General features: G+C 57.1%; 3 protein-coding genes across 4 annotated transcripts in view; all 3 read right to left on the bottom strand.

Moving 5' to 3' along the window:
* Window positions 1-682, bottom strand: part of P3H3 (prolyl 3-hydroxylase 3) — a 10668-nt gene extending 9986 nt beyond the window's left edge. The window contains exon 1 of the mRNA XM_031033011.2: window positions 112-682. Coding sequence (XP_030888871.2) covers window positions 112-609 — 498 coding nt within the window. The 5' untranslated portion in view covers window positions 610-682. The remainder of the gene's footprint in view (window positions 1-111) is intronic.
* Window positions 683-1638: 956 nt separating this feature from the next.
* GPR162 (G protein-coupled receptor 162) lies at window positions 1639-7599 on the bottom strand. The gene is made up of 5 exons (XM_006737851.3): window positions 7239-7599; window positions 4368-5675; window positions 3475-3664; window positions 2712-2869; window positions 1639-2405 (listed from the first exon to the last, which is right to left on the bottom strand). Exons 2-5 carry the CDS (start codon window positions 5232-5234, stop codon window positions 1854-1856), a joined length of 1767 nt encoding a protein of 588 aa, XP_006737914.2. The 5' UTR covers window positions 5235-5675; window positions 7239-7599; the 3' UTR covers window positions 1639-1853.
* Window positions 7600-8281: 682 nt separating this feature from the next.
* CD4 (CD4 molecule) overlaps window positions 8282-17864 on the bottom strand; it is a 38255-nt gene continuing 28672 nt past the window's right edge. The window contains exons 4-10 of one of the 2 annotated variants that reach the window (XM_006737850.3): window positions 14158-14316; window positions 13488-13745; window positions 12511-12843; window positions 11311-11511; window positions 10615-10739; window positions 10138-10205; window positions 8282-9773 (exon numbers count right to left, since the gene is read on the bottom strand). In XM_006737850.3, coding sequence (XP_006737913.2) covers window positions 9743-9773; window positions 10138-10205; window positions 10615-10739; window positions 11311-11511; window positions 12511-12843; window positions 13488-13745; window positions 14158-14316 — 1175 coding nt within the window. In that variant the 3' untranslated portion in view covers window positions 8282-9742. The remainder of the gene's footprint in view (window positions 9774-10137; window positions 10206-10614; window positions 10740-11310; window positions 11512-12510; window positions 12844-13487; window positions 13746-14157; window positions 14317-17864) is intronic. The other variant, XM_031033010.2, reaches the window with a different exon arrangement.

Genomic DNA, 17864 nt, shown 5'->3' with positions numbered 1-17864 from the left:
TCCCCCCGGAGTCCCGGGCGCCGACATTCCGCCCTCTCCCGGCGAGCTCCAAGTAGCGGCGCAGCGTGGGTCGGGGCGGGATCCCCGAAGGGGCCCGGGCGGCTCCCGCACCTGATAGTAGGCCCTCTGCAGGTAGTTGTAGGGCTCCCGGCGGCGGAAGGCGTCCCGCAGCGCGCTCCCCACGCGGAGCCGCGCCGCGCCCCCGGGGCCCAGCCTCTGCGCCCCGCACTGGGTCAGGCACTCGGCCCGGCGGAGCGCCGCGCGGAGCAGCAGCCGCTCCCAGGTCCCCCGCGCCGGGCCTGGCCCGGAGTCAGGCCCCGGGGCGTCAAGCAGCACGGCGGGGAGCGCGGCCCCCGGCTCGGCCGCACAGCGCGCCCCACAGTCGTGGCGCGCGCGGCCCAGCGCCGCCTGGCTCCGCAGCGCCTCCCGCAGCAGTGCCACGGCCGGCGCCCAAGCCCCGGCCGCGTAGGCGCGCAGCCCGTCGGCGTAGAGCAAGTCCGGGGCCTGCGGGGGCGCCCCCGGGGACAGCGGGGCCAGGCCTGGGGGCTCGGGGGACCCCGGCGGAGGCAGCAGCAGCAGCAGCAGCAGCAACCGGAGGAGCCGGAGCATGGTGCCAGGGGCGCCGGCCGGCTGCCGAAGCGGAATGCGGGAGCCGAGAGGGGGAGAGAGAGAGAGGGAAGGGGGAAGGGAGAGGGAGGGGAAAGGAAGGAGAGATGGAGAGGAGGGAGGAGAGGAAGAGAGAAGGAATGAGCGGGAGCCAAGGAGAGCCGATGCGGCCCAGGCTCAGCCCTGGGAGAGGCCAATACGAGAGCCAGAGACGTCGGGAAGCCTGGCAGAAAGTGGAGACAGCAGTCTTTAAGACGAGGGACGGTGTGGGACGAGAAACAGGCCCTGAAGAGCAGATGGCAAACGGCTGGCACTGGAGCGGGACTGGTGCTTTGGAAAACAGCATGGGGAGCCTCTTCGGACCCTTGACTCCAACCCCTGAGGCCCCCGGTCTCAGAGTAACTACTGCAGCTCTGTTCCCCTCCGCTCTGTGCCTCCCCCACCCCCACTCTTGGGTCCAGGACAAGGAGAGTGGATGCCTCCCACACATCTACCCACACCCACTTTTGCAAAATGAGCCTTAGAATGCAGCATGGGATGTGGGCTTGTGACACCAACTCAGGCCCAAATCCTTTCCTGCCCAGAAAGTGAGGCCTAGGTGGATTTGGGGGAAGGAGAGTTGGGGCATGGCACATGGAATCACACTCTGAAACTACTTCCACAAACCCGGACAGAGATCCTTCACACCCCAAAGCAGCAAACTCGATTGTCTCCCCATGCCCAGCACAAGATGCTCTTGTGTGTGTGTGTGTGTGTGTGTGTGTGTGTGTGTGTGAGTAAAGTGACAGAAGTTTATTAATCAAGGATACAGAAAAAGCTCTCAGGAGTGAGAGGGGTCCCGACAGGGTTGCCACAAGATGCTCTTATTATAAGCCTGTCCCTCTGTATGTCTTCATGTTTGAGTTTGTCTTTTTCCACGTGTATTTCTGGGCCTCTGGTCACTGCCCCTGCTCTATTTTGTCCTTTATGAGCCTTTCCACCCCCGAGCCTCCCACCATACCCTCTGCCACCCTAGCACACAGGACACCGAGGTTTCCATGGTAACACTTCAGGCTTTAATACGGTTTGCTAAGGGTGATGGAAGGTGAGTTAGGGCATCTGGTCATTGAGATGGGAGACAGCAGGGGGCTCCAGGCCCCAGATCCAGTGCCCACCTCCACGGAGTCTGGAGGCAGCTGCCCTAGGCTTAGGGCCAGAACTGGTGTTACTCAGGGCCCCTCCCCTGAGTCCCGCAGGCCCACTTGGGCTCACAGGGTCAGCTGGGGGAAAATGGGGTTACCTGGGCCCCAGGATCCTCCCCAAGGTCTTGCACTCCCTTCACCTCCTGTCAGGGAGCAGCGTCTCCCTGCACTTAACCCCAAAGGAAGTCCAACGGCTCTGCTGTCAGGGGACCCAAGGGAGAGCCTGCGGGGTGAGAGGCCCAGGGGCCTGGGCCGGCGAGGAGAGGGCCCTGGCGAAGCAGTCGGAGAAGGCAGAGGTGTCTCATCAATGAAAGTGGTGATCTCTTCCCGGAAGAAGCCAGGACCCCGTGGGGGTCCCCCACCTGACCCCAACATCCCACCCTCCAAGAATTGGCGAAGGCTGGCTAGCCCCCCACCTTCAGCTTCCTCCTCATCCTCCTCATCCTCCAGCCTTTGTCTTCGTCCCAGGTACTCAGGAGGGCCCCCGAGGGCTCGGCTCTGGGCCGGGAGGACCCGGATGTCATCAGAGGATGACCACTTATGCAGGATGGAGCCTGGTGCCCGAGGAGTAGAGAAGATGTTGGTCTCATCGTGGGACAGACGGCGGGACAGAGGGACCTGGGGAGAGGAGCCGGCAGACCCAGAGGTGCTATAGGGAGCAAGCAGGGGTAGAGGCAGGAACCAAAGTAGGGACTCGGTAAGATGGTCCCACCCCCTTAAACTTTTGGAAAACATCCTGTGATGGGCAAACCTGGTTCTGAGAGGTCTGAAGGGGAGCCTCTCTTGCCACACGTTTCTTTCACCTACCCCTTAGGTGCCCTGCAGGCCAGGGCTAGGGAGTGGGGAGTCAGGATGGTCAGCAGAGATTGGAGACAGGTAGTAAGGGGGTACCCAGAACAGGAGGTGCACTCCCTAGCCCCATACCTGTAAGTAGTGGACCCTCTCAAGAGGGGGAAAGAGCATGTGCCTTCCAGGCAGCAGCTTCACCTGGGAGGGGTCCCTGCCCCCTGGTCCTGCGGCACCATTAGCATCAAAGCGCACTTTGCACACTCGGCCGTCTGCATAGTCATCACAGCCCCCATCTAGGAGAGAAAAGGGGCAGGGTGGTTACAGACAGGGAATGCCCACTCCCCTCCCCACCCCCACCCCCTTTAAAGCCTCCTGCCCCCTTTACAAGCTCCCGGGAGAATCCTGTTCCCACGAGCCTATAAGCTCCAAGAGGAAAAGCAAGAGTGTCTAACGTCTGTTGCATTCATTGCTAAGTCCCTAGTGCTCCATACATATAGACATGTTTATTGAAACAGCTGCAAGCCCACCCCAAGAACTGTCCCTATAGCTGGGGGTCTCTCTCAGGGAGCTTAGCGTCCCCTTAGTTCCACAGCCTTCCTTTACGGTTGCGTTAGGACTCTGGACTGTTTCTCAGGCATTCGGCCTGGAGAGTGGAGGCAGAGCTGGGTAGTGTGGGCTTCCAGAGGGAAGCCGCCGCCGGGTGGAGGGAGCCCTCGGCGCAGAAGGAAGCGATGGGTGTACATCGGGGTGCGGGATTAGGGAAAGGGAGTCAGCCCACGGGCGGCGCCGGTTCCGTCCAGCAGGGGGCACTCCAGGGCAGCCCGTCCCCACACAGGGAAGGGCCGGCAGAAAAGGGAGCCGAAGCCCGGGAAAGCCAAAGCCCAGTCCCTCCGCTGACCGTCGTCGCCTTCCTCCTCGGACATGATGGCCACGCACTGCTCCCACACCGTGCGCACGTCGGCCCGGTAGCGCTCGCAGGACCAGATGAAGGAGGGCAGCAGCAGCGTCTGTGCCATGGAGCACCACAGCACAGCCAGCACCATCCACGGCGGGGCCGAGTCCGACTTAAGGGAGAAGAAGCTCACCACCTAGCGGGAGGATGGGGAATGGCGCGGGGTCACGACCCAGCGCCCAGAGGTCCCCCTGGGCCCCGGATCCAGGCTTCTAGTGCAGTGGCTGGGCAAGAAGGAAGGGATGGCCCAGTTCACAGAGGCTCAGGACAGAGGCAAAGTCGGAGGTGGTGATGGGACGAACAGAGGGCAAGGGCCTGATTCAGAGGAAGGTCGGGGGCAAGGACTGGAGACAAAGCCCTGAGGTCCAGAGGGACAGAAGCAGACGTGGTACAGAAAAGTTGAACACAGAGAGAAATCTGGGAATCGGGACTAGATGGGGATGCAAAAAGCGGGGGTGGTGGGGTGAGCTCTCTGGGCTTTCCACCGGAGTGCTCAGAGACCCTGTGGTATATCCCAAGAGTGTTAGGGACTGGAGACTGGAGCTGGGCTGCTGGATGGTAGGGCTGGGGGCCGAAGCGTGGAGCCGCAGGATAGATGGTGGAGCTGGAGGATGGGTGGTGGAGTGGAGTAGTAGAAACTGGAAAACAGACAACGAGGCTGGGGGTAATGGGAACGAGGAGATGGATGATGGAGGTGGGGGGCTCACAGATCTAGCGGGGGTGGGCAGAAGAGAGGAAGGTGGATGGCAGAGCTGCTGTATGGCGGATGGACTTGGAGGTCAGGTGATTGTGCTGGGGCCTGGATATTGGGAAGAGCAGGCAGGGGACCCCAATCTCACCAAGATGGGCACCCCTGTGAGTGAGTCATAGAGAAAGACGATGGCGCTGACCAAGTTGGTGACCTGCAGGGATGTCTTGGCCGACTCGGAGCCGTCCAGCGAGGACCGCCGCTTCCCTCTGGCATCCTCCACCACAATGGCTGGCACCTCAAAGGCTGGCCGGGTACCCAACGCCCCTGGCCCACCCCCCTTGGCCCCGCCCCCCACCCCCGCTCGCCGGGCCAGCCGAGCCCTCCGGGGCCGGGCCCACAACGTCTGGTAGAAGGTGATGGCCACACAGACCAACCCCATGACAATGCCCCCAAGTAGCAAGAGGCTGAAGCAGACGCCAAAGCCCAGGCCAATCTTGGAGACTATGAACTGGCAGCCGCGGGCGTAGTAGCGCTCGCCGTTGTTGTGCCAGCCAATGGAGGGCAGCGTAGAGAGGATGAAGCTGACCATCCAGATGCCCATGACGGCGTGCAGCGCCTGCTTCTTGGCGTTGCTGAGACGGTAGTTGACGGGCCAACGCACCATCCACATGCGATGGTAGGAGAGGGAGGCGACTGTGAAGCAGGTGGCCAGGGCCAGTGTGTAGTAGGTGGACACAAACACCTTGCAGATGCTCTCGTTCCAGTCATAGTCGGAGGAGGCCTGGCGCCGGAGCTGCACCACGGCGAAGGTGGTGAGCGGCACGGCCGCCATGAGTATGTGTGTGCCCGCCAGGAAGCAGAGCAGCAACTCCAGCGGCTTGTGCTTCTGCTGCTTGGCCGAGATGCTGAGGATGATCCAGGCATTGGCCAGCAGCGCCAGGAGCCCACAGGCCAGCCAGGACAATGCGTTTGAGCGCAGGGAGGCCTCCTCTGCCCCTGCCCCTCCCCGAGCCATCCTATATCCTCGGCCCCCCCACCCCCCTTGAACTCCTGGGGGTGGGGGCTAGGTCTCACCCAGGAGCCCCACTCACACACACACCCATGATGCGCCCGATCTCTGCCCTGTGGTGGAGCAGGCCGCCCAGCGGCCTACCCTACTGCTCAGCATCGCATGACTGACCCAGCTAAGGTGCGGTGCGGAGGGCAGGGGAGGAGACTGAGGGTCAGCAGAGGTGGTCCTCAGCCTCCATATTGGGTGGGAACCTTCCCGAAGTATCCCTGTGGTTGATAGGGGAGGCAAGCAGAATGCTTTCCCAACTACAAGGCTGGCTGAGGAGCTCTGGTCCCCATGCCGGGACTTCCGGGTCTCTTCTTCCTCTGGTTCTTGACCAGTCAGGGATCTTCTGGGTGCCCCAAGGGGTGTGTGTGTCGGGTGAGGCTCAGCCACCTGGACAAACTGCAAGGGAGAAATGACATGTGGGAGGGGGAGGGCAAAAGGTAGGGCCTAGGCTGTTCTCCAACTGACTTCTCGCACCCCCTTCTCTTGAAACTATAGAAATAACTGACTACTAGGGGTCATGGGGTCATTTAGAAAATTCTCTTGCCTTAAATCAGATGGACAGTCACACAGCCCACACAGGTAAGAGCCCTGCTTTCTTGACTGTCAGGAAAGAAGGTGTTCTGACCTCCTGTCTCCTATCCCTTTCAGCCCTTTTTCCTCCCTCTGGCATTCCCAGGTCCCTTCTTAAGTCCCTGAATCTCTCTTCAGAGCTATTGCTGCCAGGTGCACGACTTGTTTCTTTTTTGAGGGTTCAGGGTAAACTGGGATATGTATGCTATCTCAGCTCCTCCCCAGCATTCTGGCTCCTGGGCCCAGGGGGCCTTGGTGCTCAGCCCCATTTCCCCAAGCCCGTGTGATCCCCCTCTAGTTCACCAGGGATCTGGGAAGATGGGAGAAAGGAGGCTGGGACCAAGGGGAGGGGGGGCTAGGGAACCCGAAGGCGGGGAAACTGCTGACATCAGAAGCATCCAGAAATGGAAAGATGGGGAACTAGGGGGAAGGAGGAGAGTTTGAGCAGAAGAGAAAGAAAGAGGGGGCAAAGTGATAGTATCTGAAAATAGAAGGAAACCTCCAGAGACCCCTGGAAAGGAGGCTTGAGAGCCAAGAGGGGTGGTATGGAAGGAGGAAGCAGGAAACAGGGAGGCTGAGAAGAAAAGCCCCATGTTCAATAAGGTGCTGACTCCCACTGGTAGACCTCCACTCTTTCCTCTCCTGCCCCAGCCTCAGTTTCCCTCTGATGGGAAGGCGGGTAGTCCTGAATTTCGAGAAGCTGAGCTTCAGTGAGCCCTGGGGAGGGGGCTAAGAGGAAATCAGGGGAAGCCCTGAACTGAGTGGAGGCAAGAAGGATGAGCTAACGGCTTGGGGAGGGGGGGGAACAGGGGTAAAAATGGGGCACAGCAGTGAGAGGGTCTACTTCCTGTGGAAGAACCTCAGATTCTTGCCCTCCCTGAGAGGTCCTAGTCCACCCCCCACCTTTGTTCCCTCCGGAGCCCAGTACACCCTAGTTGCCATGGCAATGGCCAGCCAGAGGGAGGTGGAAGGAATTGGTCAGAAGCGCCCCCCCCACTACTCTCCCCTACAGCCTTGCACCCCTTCCCACCTACCCCCACCCAGGCCCAGCGGGTGGGCTGTGGAAGAAAGAGATGGGGAGTCAGAGAGGGAGGGAGGCAGGAAGGATGTGAAGGACAGAGGAGGAGGTGAAGGGCAGAGAAAGATCAGAGGAAGGTGGGAGAGGGGATCTGGGGGACTCCACCGCGGACAGGGGTCCCTCGCCCTTCGGGGTGACGGGTTAAGGTCAGGCGGCTCCTCCCTCCCACCACCCACCGTGTTCTCCGGGGCAGTGACAGCAGGTGGCTGGGGAGGAGGGGCTGGCCGGAGGGGAGAGGAGGCGGCTGGGGGGGGGGGAAGGGGGGAGGCGGAGAGGGGGCCGCATGGGGGACAGGGCCGGGGTCGTCTTACCTCTGGCTGCGCCCGGCACTGCCATGGAGACCGCACTCCCGACGCCGCTCGCCCGGGCTCCCGCCGCCTGCCGGCTCCAGCTCGCCCGCCCTCCTCCTTCCCTCCCTCCTTCCCTCCGGGCCTCCCTCCCCCCCACCCTCGGTCCCAGCCTCCCGGGCTCGGCCCGCCGCTCACTCAGTCTCTGCCCCCCACCCCAGGTCTGTGGGAGCCCCCGTCTCCCGGAGGCGCGCCTCCCGTGAGCCCCGGGTCAGGGGCCGGCCGGGAGCGGCTGGGGTGGGGGGGCGCGGGGGCGAGTGCGGGGCGGGGAACTGGACGGCGGCGACTTGGAGGGGGAGGGGCGGGGAAGGCGCCGGCAGGGAGGGGGCGAGGACGCTGGCGGGGAACCGGCTTCATTGGTGAGACGGTTCGTGTCCTGCCTCCACCCCACCCCGGTTTTCCACACGAACACCAGCTCAGAGAGGCAGCTGGTGGTGTTCGGGGAGGAGGAAGCATGTGTCACTGTGTGTATCCGCGAGGGCTGCGCCCCGCCCGGGGGTGCAGCTCAGACGGGCAAGTGCTGGAGGTTGTGCTGAAGCTGGGGCTTCTGGGGGGTGGGGGGACACAGGTCTCAATGCACCCCCCCACACACACATATCGCTTCCTCCTCCTGGAACACAAACTCACACTTGTGTTGGGGATGCACACAATTGGCAGGCACACATTACAGTTTCTCTTGGTCCTTTTTCTCTCCCGCACACATGCGTGTGTAGCGCACACACAACCCTGCATCCTCGCCCTCAGTACAGCCCCAGCGCAGGATTACAAAGTCTGGGGCCCCAGCACACACAGGGCCCTGTGGGGTGGGCAGGTGGGTAATCAGCCCCCAAAGAATCCCCCCTTCCCCTAACCGCCCCCCCCTCCCCCGCGGGGAAACTTCATCTCCTTCCCCTGGCAAGCCTGGCAACCTCTCCTCTGGGTCTGATCCAGAAGATCCAGGTGCCCAGAGAAGAGTCTGTCTGTCTGCCTGTCTGTCACATACACACACGGACACACGAAGAAGAGCATCTTCTTTACAGTAAGTTTATTGTATTTTTCTGTCAGCTCAGGGACGCAGGGGCAGGAGTGGACAGGAATACCAAGCAAGCAGTGGGGAGTCCTCCTGGAAGGGGCAAGCTGGAAAGAGAAGACTAGGGAGAGGGGGTAGGGACTGAGACAGGTGGTGAGAAAGGGAAGGAAGGAGAAGCAGAGGAGGCTGGGGATCCTGAGAGAAATGGATCAAGAAGAGGAGGAAGAAGACTACTTGTAACCCCAATTTTCTTGTATCCTGGATGGTTTGGGGGAGGGATGAAGGAAAATACAGGGCAGGGGGACTGAAGCCCGGCTCTGTCACCCTTCACAAGACGTCCCCTCAGAGGGTTCCCTCTCCAGCCATTTCCCCAGCCCCTCCCCCTGGCAAAGCTCACCTTCCAGAAGGTTCTGCAACAGGGTGAGTGGTAGGTCACTGGGCACTGTCTCCCACAGGGCCCGTGCTCCCAGCCTGTGCTCTGATTAGGAGGACTGACAGTTTTGTCCTCTGGCAACAGGCTTCTGTCTGTGTTTCTGAACTCTCTGAGGCAGGCCCTGCCTGGGGTGGTGTGCTTTTAGGAATGCAGAGGTGGGTCCTGGGCAGCAGTGACTAATCAGCTACAGAGATCTGCGTGGTACTTGTCTCTGTGTTCAGGGTACGGCCCTGGAGCTAGGGGTTAGGAGACCTGGGCTAGTCCTCTGGCACTGACGAGCTGTGTGACTTGGGCAATCAGCTGACCTCTCTGAGTTCCATTTCTGGCCTATAAATTGGAGATGCTAATCTCGGTCCTGACACTACTAAGCTCTGTAAGATCTTCTTAAGGCTTAAACAGACAAAGGATGTGAAACTGGCTCATAAACTGACACGTACTGCTTGGATAAGGAATCATGTCTGTGCACAAGTGTGTGCTCTGTACATGGGTGTGGGTCCAGGGTTGCCTGTTTGTGCACAGGTCACGATGTGAGTGTGTCCTGCCAACTCAGAGTGAGGAGCAGGCCAAATGGAGCCATGGAGGCAGCTGAGTCAGCAGCCTTTGGATCTGGATCTACCCTCCTCTGGCTGTGTGATCTTGGGCTGGTCCCTGCCTCCTCTGGTCCCAAGGTCCCGTTCAGTAAAATGACAGTCCTGTGCTTCATGCTTCAGACACCCAGCCTTGCCCTCCAAGCCAGGCAGGGCTGGGCCCACGTGATTCCCCAGGGACCAGTGGGCCGTGGGGGAGAGAGCTGGGAAGAAATCATCGATAGGGTTAGGCTTGATGCAAAGGAAATGGGGAAGAAATGATGTAGGTCTCTGCAAGAGGAGGACCAAGGGCCAAGTGTGGACAAAGGAGAGCAGGAGTGGGCCGGAAGTGCTGAGGTCTTCTACATTCATCTGGTCCACAGGCCCAGGAGCCCAGCAGGAAAAGCAGGGGAAAGACAGCTGGGGAGGCTGCAAGCGGGAACTCCCCTGGACCTGTGCCTCAAATGAGATTGCATGTCTTCTGGAACCGACTGGAGGAACAAAGAAGAGCAAGTTTATTCTTTTCCAAATTCCTTTGCGTCCTCGAAGCTCCATGTCTCCCAGTCCGCACTCTCCCTTCTTGGGCAGTGGCGGCCTCTGGGACACAGCTGCAGGGTGGTATCCAGAAATATTCCAGGCCTGCTGCCGCCTCGCCTCTGCTCTCCACTCTCTTCCTGCTTCCTACTTCCTAAGCCACCCCTTTGCACCCTTCTTTGCCCTCCACCATCTCCCTTGAGCCCCCATTTTTCTCACCTCCATCCCACCTCCCTTCCCTCTCTTCTCCCACCCCCCCCACCCCCACTCGCCACCCTCCTCTTCCCCTTCCCACTCTCTGCACCCCCACCAGTTCCTTACTGGGAGCACTGGCAGGTCTTCTTCTCACTGAGGAGTCTCTTGATCTGAGACATCCGCTCTGCCTGGCGCTGTCCAGGAAGAAGGAAGGGAGTCGTGAGGGTCCCAGGCCTCCAGAAGGGGGTGCCCCTTGGAGGGGGGAGTGGGGAGAGCTGGGAGAGGAGAAGCAGTCACTGTGGCTGAGGCCATCTGTCCCAGAATTAACTCTTTGCTCTTTCCAGTCTCTCCCTCTGCATGCGGCCTGGGACAGGGCCCAGTCGGCCGTGAGGGAACGGGGTGGGCGGGCGGGCAAAGAGCCTGAGCAGAAGCAGCTCCCATATACGGGATACCTTTGTTGCTCTACTGGCCCCAGGGGCTCGGATGCCCTGTGGGGAGTGAAAGGGGAGGTCTGGGGCAGGGATACCTTTGTTGCTCTACTGGCCCCAGGGGCTCGGATGCCCTGTGGGGAGTGAAAGGGGAGGTCTGGGGCAGCTCACTCACCCTGCGGTGCCAGCACTTAACACAGCAGAAGATGCAGAGCCCAATGAAAAGCAGAAGGCCTAAGATCCCACCCAGCACAATGGCCAAGAGCTTTGGCCAGGCCTTGGTGAACACTGGGGACAAAACTGCAAGGAAAAGAGAGAGATGTTTCAGCTCACTGCCCTCCATCAGGGTGCCGGGCATTCTGGAGGGCCCCAGGAAGGCCTTGCTGCCCAGCTACACTTGGGGTTCAGCCTTGGGCCGGGAGAGCAGGGCAGGGTGCACAGGGCTCTCACAGGCCACCAGGGCTGAACGGGAAAGGCTGGGGCAGGTGCTTTAAGGTTTAGAGACTACAGGGCACTCCGGGGAACTGGAAGCAGCGGTTTCAGGCTGTGCACAGGGCATGCATATGTGCATGTGTGAGTGTGTGTGTGTCCATGTTCCGAAAGGAGCCAAGAGAGGCGGCTCTTGGTCAGATAGGCCCCATTCCTGGACTGTAGACCTCAAGGAGGTGGGAACTTGTGGGGTTACAGATAAGAACCACACCTCGCCTTACCTCATTCCCCATGTATGTCCAGGCAGCAGGAGAATAACCCACCCCTCTCAGAGGAATTGGGAGGCTGGGACTCTGGGTGGTCTCCTCCAACCCAGGGAAGGTTCCACAGCTGAAGAGGGAGGGGCTTGGAGTTAGGCCGTGGAACCTGGATGCTCACTCACCCTTGACCTTGGAGGCCAGCAGGACTTTGTCCTTGTCACTCAGTAGACACTGCCATGTTCCCCCCTCAGGGTCCACCACCGATACCAGCTTCTGCTGCTTTGAGACCTTGGCAGCCCGCTCTTCCAGATTCAAGCTCAGAGTCAGCTCAGGGGAGGTGGGTCCCAGCACCTCGCAGGCCAAATTGTTCTGAGACTTAGTCACTGCAGGGGGAGAAGAACCTGAGGCTGGGAGCCTGGATCTCTGAGCTCCTGGCACCTCCATGCTCTAAGGGGCTTCAGTAGAACAATCAAAATGCTTCACACAGATGATCCTCTTTGAGCCTCTCGGAGCACATTTTCAAGCAGTTATATAAACAAAACACAGCTTTTGAGGCCCAGGGTTTTGGACTTGAATCTTAGCCCCACTGCTTACTATCTGTGTGTCCCTGCAAGTTACTTGACAACCCAAGCCCCAGACATTAATTAAATACACAGTAAATTCACAGACACATGTAAAGCTCTTGAATGAGTCTGGCACGTTCGAAGAAACATCGAGTATTAGCCATTATTATTTGTGGAGTTATGACGATGGGGGAGATAAGGAAGTGAAGAGCTCAGTGTGGAGCCTGATATTACCTTTATCGCTATCATACTAAGAGCAGATTTTGTTATCCTCATTAGGAGAAAGAGGCCCACAGAGGCAGGGGGCTTAGTCAGGGCCATAGAGGGTTGCGTGGAGGCAGAATTAGAGCCTGGTTCTCAGCTCACACCCTTTGGGGATTCTTTTTTTTTTTTTAAGATTTTATTTATTTGACAGAGAGAGACACAGCGAGAGAGGGAACACAAGCAGGGGGAGGGGAAGAGGGAGAAGCAGGCTTCCCGCAGAGCAGGGAGCCCGATGTGGGGCTTGATCCCAGGACCCTGGGATCATGACCCGAGCTGAAGGCAGACGCTTAACGACTGAGCCACCCAGGCGCCCCCACCCTTTGGGGATTCTCAGCAGAGCCCACCCCAGGCTGGCTCATGGATGTCAAAGAAGGACAAGTGGATTCCAGTCTCAGTTCAAAACCAGCCCCAAACCAGAAGGCCCTGGATCATCTCCATCAGGAAACTAGGGCCAGGGCCGAGGCATCCCTTTTGGGGCCAATCCCACCTCAGAGCCCTGGACCACGCCCCTCCACCTCCCGCCCCTGCCCTCCCCTTCTCGGCCTACCTCCTCACCTCTCATCACCACAAGATTCACTTCCTGCTGCAATGTCCCCTTGGCAAGACTCAGGGTCAGGGTTCCAGAACCAGCATACTGAGACAAAGCCTGGGGCAGGATAAAGCTGAGCGGGAGAAAAGTCTTCATCTGGAGTTTGGGGTGGTGGACCTTGTTCACAGATAGCTTCTCGTTCTCCAAGGTGAAGGAGATCCAGAGCAGGGAGGAGGGAGCCCCCTCTGCCCGCCACCTCAGCTCCCCGCTCAGGTTTTCATCTTTGAAGTTAAGCGGAAAGGAGAACTCCACCTGCTCCCCTTCTTTTGTATAGACTGTGTTAGAGACCTTCTGGAAAGCTGGAGGCGGGAAGAGAGAGAAGCTGGGTCAGGAGAAAGGAAGATGAGGGTGTATGGGGTAGGGTGGGCATGGGCAGGGGGCGGCAAGGAGATGGAAGGGGAGGGACCAGGTGAGTCCAAATCCTTAGGTTGCCACTTCAGGCCCTTAAATTCCCTCTCCGGTCTCTCCACCCCAGCACGTTCCCAAGGCAGCGCCTCCTCCCCCTGGAAGCCCTCAGAGAACAGCCCAGCCCAGGAGGCCTCTCCCTCCCCAGGATCCCTGGAGCACAGAGGCCATTTGGCATGCACTACTTAGGTGCATAATTTATCAGCCTTCGTAAGATAAGAGCAAATGCCTGCCTCGGGCTTACTATGTGCCGTGCATTATACACATTCATTCTCGCGGTAACACTACAAGGTAGGTACCGTCACGGCGAGCTTCATCCCTGAAACCAAGGCACGGAGAGATTCGGTAACCGGCCCAAGGTCTTGTGGTTAAGTCAGAGCCGGGATTTCCTTGGGACCGATTTCAGCTCCGGGGGACTGGCCCCCGCCGCCCTCTGTTGGCCTGCAGCGGACCCAGGAGCCAAGCAGTGAGAGCGGAGGGCAGGTCTGTCTGCCGCTGAGGCAGAGGGGAGACTGCAGGGGGGAGGCACCCCTCTTACCCAGCACCAAGATGTTTACGTTGAACACCACTGTCTTCTGGTTCTGGGAGATGGTGCATGTCCAGGTACCGCTCTCCTGCGGCTCCAGCCCAGGCAGCGAGAGGCTTTGGCCACTGCTCTTGCCTTTATTCCCTGGACCTTTCCATTGCACGGAGGGGTTACTAGCAGAGGGGCCCTCCACAGTCAGGGTCAGCTGCTGCCCCTGCAGCAGGCGGATGTTGCTGCCGCCACCACTGCCGGTGTCCCACTTGGCAGTCACTGTGGAGGAGCAGGCCCCCCGTGTCACACACATGCTATGCCCAAGGGGAAGGAAGAAGCCAGGACACCTAGAGTGTCTCTTCATTACCCCCCGCCAAGACCCGGCAACCCAGCAACCCAGCCCGAGGCAGAGTTACCCTCTCTCCTCCTCCTGCCGCCTCCCCTCCTCTCTGCCTCTGTTGCTCTCCCTCCTTCCTCCGGCTCCCGCCCTTCTCTCCCCGCCCCCCACCCCCCAGGTTTCTTCCCTTCCCACTGAGCAACCGGAGGCCTGAGGAGGGTTCGAGGAGACGTGGGGGCCCATCTGAGCCGTCTCGGGACTGTGGAGGGACCACAAGCTCAGGGCTGGGCTTTGGTGCATGAACGGGAGTCAGGGAGGAAGGCAGGTTGGTTGGAGGGATCCTCATCCACTCACAGTTGAACACCATCAACTCCACTTCTTGCATCTTGCCTTCTACCTCACAGAAGTAAACCCCTGAGTCTGCTACTTCAAGATCCTTGATGATCAGAGGAAAGGATCCTTGGTCCCACAGGTTTTTTTTCGATTCGACGCGATGCTTCAGCTTGGAGACACCTGGGAGCAGAAACCGTATGGAGGATGTTGGGGTAGCCTGAAGGCATGGCATCCCTGGGGAGGGCAAAGCCCACAACTCTTCTGATCTCAGTCCCTAACTTCCTGCAGAATCTGCCCCCAGTCAGAAAACCCCAGACTGGTGAGGCGGTCCCATCACACTCACGTAATTGGCCAGGACAATATCTTGCTAATCCGAAATAAAATAATATCCTTATTTCAAGAGCACCAACTCCTACAGTGCCCAATCCTTGACACGCATCATCTCAAGTGATCTTCACAACAATTCCAGGAAGTAGGTACTGTTTGGCCTGTTTGGCCTACTATGTAGTTGCCCGCCTCATACTTACACATTGGTGGCAGGAACATAAATCAGTACGATTTCTTTGGAAGGTAATTTACAATATCTACCACAATTACAAATGCACATACAAAAATACCTGTCCACCAAGAAAGAATAGGTCAAGTAAATTATAGTTTGCCCCTTCAGTGGAATGCTGTACGAGAAGGAAGCTATCTACTGAATGGAAGAATAGCTAAGAAACGTCATTAACTGAACAAAGCAAGATATTAGACAGGCTACCATTTGTCTACAAAGGAGGGAGAAATTTATCTATCTATATCTATCTCTCTGCAGATGCCGTGTATAGGAACACATATGTCTAGAAGTTAACAGAAGAACATGGTAACTTTGGTTGCCCCCGGGACAGGTGTGGGAGGGGGGATTCTCACTACATACCCTTTCCTACCTTTTGGATTTGACTCCAGTAAGTGGCAGAGTCAGGATTAAAATCCAGGCCTGTTAGGTATACTATGCAGTACTGTGTCTGGAAAGTTCCTCAGGCAGGGCCATGTGGCCTCCTCCAGTCTCCTCCCTTCATACCTAACAACCATCACCAGGAGAAAGTTCTTCTCTTTAGCTAATCACTTTCTGGGTGTGGTGGCAGCCCCAGAATTCCTGTAGAGGGAGGGTTTTAAAGGCTAATCTTACACAGCAAATGCACAATTTTTACTTAGAATACGTATTCGGTGGGATGAGGCGAAGGTGGCTGAGAGCAAAACCCCACCCTCAATCCCTTGGGCTCCACTTCTGTCCCCCTGAGCAGTCACGGACCCTCTCCCTGTTTTCGCCTGGCTGCGGGAGCCTGGGGGTCATGCCGGCCGAGCATTCTCCCCCACCTCCTGCTGCCCCCACTGCCCAGGCTCATCCTCCGCGGGAGACCTTTCCAGATGAGCTGTAACCCTGGGCTCTCCCTCAGCACTGCCCCGGGGGCCCTGTACTTGACTCTGGGAGTCCCTGCCCTTTGGCTCTTTCCCTGGCTCTGCACTTTGCGTAGCTCCCCTGTGGCTCGGAAATCCTGTTGCATTCTTTTCACAACTTACCAAGCTTCTTAGACTAGTAGCTCCCTTGGGTTCTACCCCCCTTTCTACCTTTTTGGTCCTCTCCTCCTTCGTGAGCACCATTTCCTTTTCTTCATCTTGGGCTCTTGTTCTGAAGACTGCATTTAAGTGTTACCCAGACTCTGTCTCACGTCCTCTTCCCCATTTCCACAGACATTCTAAATCCCAGGGCAACGCCTGTCAGTGCTGTGAATGACTCCCAAATTGATATTCCCGGCCTCAACCTCTCTCAGTTCTGGGCCCACATTTCCAATGGCCCAAGGCATAACTTTATCTGAAAATCCTGCCATCCCCCAAAACTCACTTGGTTGAAAATGAAGTGGGTCACCCTTTCCCTAAAATAACTCTTCCTCCTTGCTTTCCTTTTCCTCCCTGTCACTTGGGCAGGCTGTCACATACTTTGTAGAAGAGATCGCAAGGTGGTACAAAAGGTCTAAGAGTAGGGGTGAGTCTGGGATAAATCGTGGAGAAGACCCGTGTTGCACCAAGCCTCAAAAGAAGAATAGGCAGTGGGCCAGAATGAAGGGGGAGGAATGAGCACATCCAGGAAGTGGAAAGTCTCCAGGAAAACAGTATAAGCAACCACCTCAAAGCAATGAGGAAACCACAAGGGTGTCTAGGTTTCCAGCTGGGAAGCTGTGGGAAGTGATGGCCAGGTGGTGAATGTCCAGCAGAGGCTTCTGGGCCCGGTCCAATGGACTAGGGGTGACGTGTACAAGGCATTGCTTTGGAAGTCATACAGAAGCGGTGGAAGAGAAATCAAAGTAGGAGGGACCAGGAACAGAGAGAATTGCCCAGAAGCTTCCTCTGTAATCCAGGTGGGGGAGTTCTGTGGTCGTGGCTAATGACGGTGCCATTCTCACAGGAACAAAGAAGATTGTTAAATAACAAAAATTCAACTGAGTGAATTGTAGGGATCTAATTGGCCTTATTAATGGATTCATGAATTGGGCAGCATCCTATCTAGCAAGTAAAGGGGAGCTCTGAAGGGCTACAGAGAAGGAAAGTGCTTGTTTTAAGGTATTTATTTATTTATTTGAGAGAGAAAGAGAGGGAGAGCATGGAGGGGGGAGGGGCAGAGGGACAAGCAGACTCCCTCCTGAGTGCAGAGCTCGACTCGGCTGGATCCCAGGACCCTGAGATCATGACCTGAGCTGAAGTCAGATGCTAAAGCTTAACTGACTGAGCCACTCAGGTACCCCAGAAAAGGAAAGGTTATTAAAGGTAGAGAGGAAGTGGAGAAAAGGAAATTATTAGCAAAGACTCCATTGTTTTAAGCATGATCACTCTCCTAAGGGAACGAGAAGGGGTCCATCAGTAAATTTCCTAGTGCTGACCAGGAAATTCCCATGTTGACTAGTTAAAGGTCACATTTCTGGGGGTTGAAACTGCAGTTAGTTTAGGTATTAAGTCTTGGTTTACTGACTTGGGGCCTTACCCTAAGCGACACCATTTTGGGCCTGTCACTTTCATTTTAATAAGATGAAACAGAAAAACATTTTCAAAGGAAGGAATGGTCATCATGGGGGACTGATGGGAAACCAGGGATTGAAGTAGAGAAAAAAAAAAAATCCTGACTCTCTGGTTCAGAAACTGGGGGAGTCACGAGAGAGAAACTGCCCTCATCAGAGATCAGGAAGTTGAGAAGGCAAGCTGTTCTGGAGGAAAATCAAATCCTAAAACAGAACAAAAGCACTGACACAAAAGACGAGAATTTTTAGAAAGGAGGACATTGTTTCAACCTCGTAGGCAATCAAAAAAATGCAAACTAAAACAATGATATATTTTTCAACTATCAAATTAGCAAAAAAAGAAAAAGAAAGAAAGAAAGAGAAGTGTTAAGTAATACTATTCAGTGCTGGCAAGGGTACTAGTAGAAAAGGCATGGTCAGCTAGACTTAGGGTAAACGGATGGGACCTTTCTGGAAGCAGTCTTGCAGCATATACTATCTATTATTAAAAGTTTATGTCCTTAATTTCATTTCTAGAATGTTATCCTTAATACAATAATTTAAAAATGCAAACCAAAATGTAGATACAAAAATAATAGTGTTGTTGGGTGCCTGGGTGGCTCAGTTGGTTAAGCGACTGCCTTCGGCTCGGGTCATGATCCTGGAGTCCCGGGATCGAGTCCCACATCGGGCTCCCTG

The sequence above is a fragment of the Leptonychotes weddellii genome, chromosome 5 (genome assembly GCF_054177405.1).
Source record: "Leptonychotes weddellii isolate Sample4059 chromosome 5, ASM5417740v2, whole genome shotgun sequence".
In the NCBI taxonomy this organism is placed as follows: Eukaryota; Metazoa; Chordata; class Mammalia; order Carnivora; family Phocidae; genus Leptonychotes; species Leptonychotes weddellii.
Note: the sequence above shows the minus strand (reverse complement) of the source record. Positions and strands in the feature narration are given on the sequence as shown.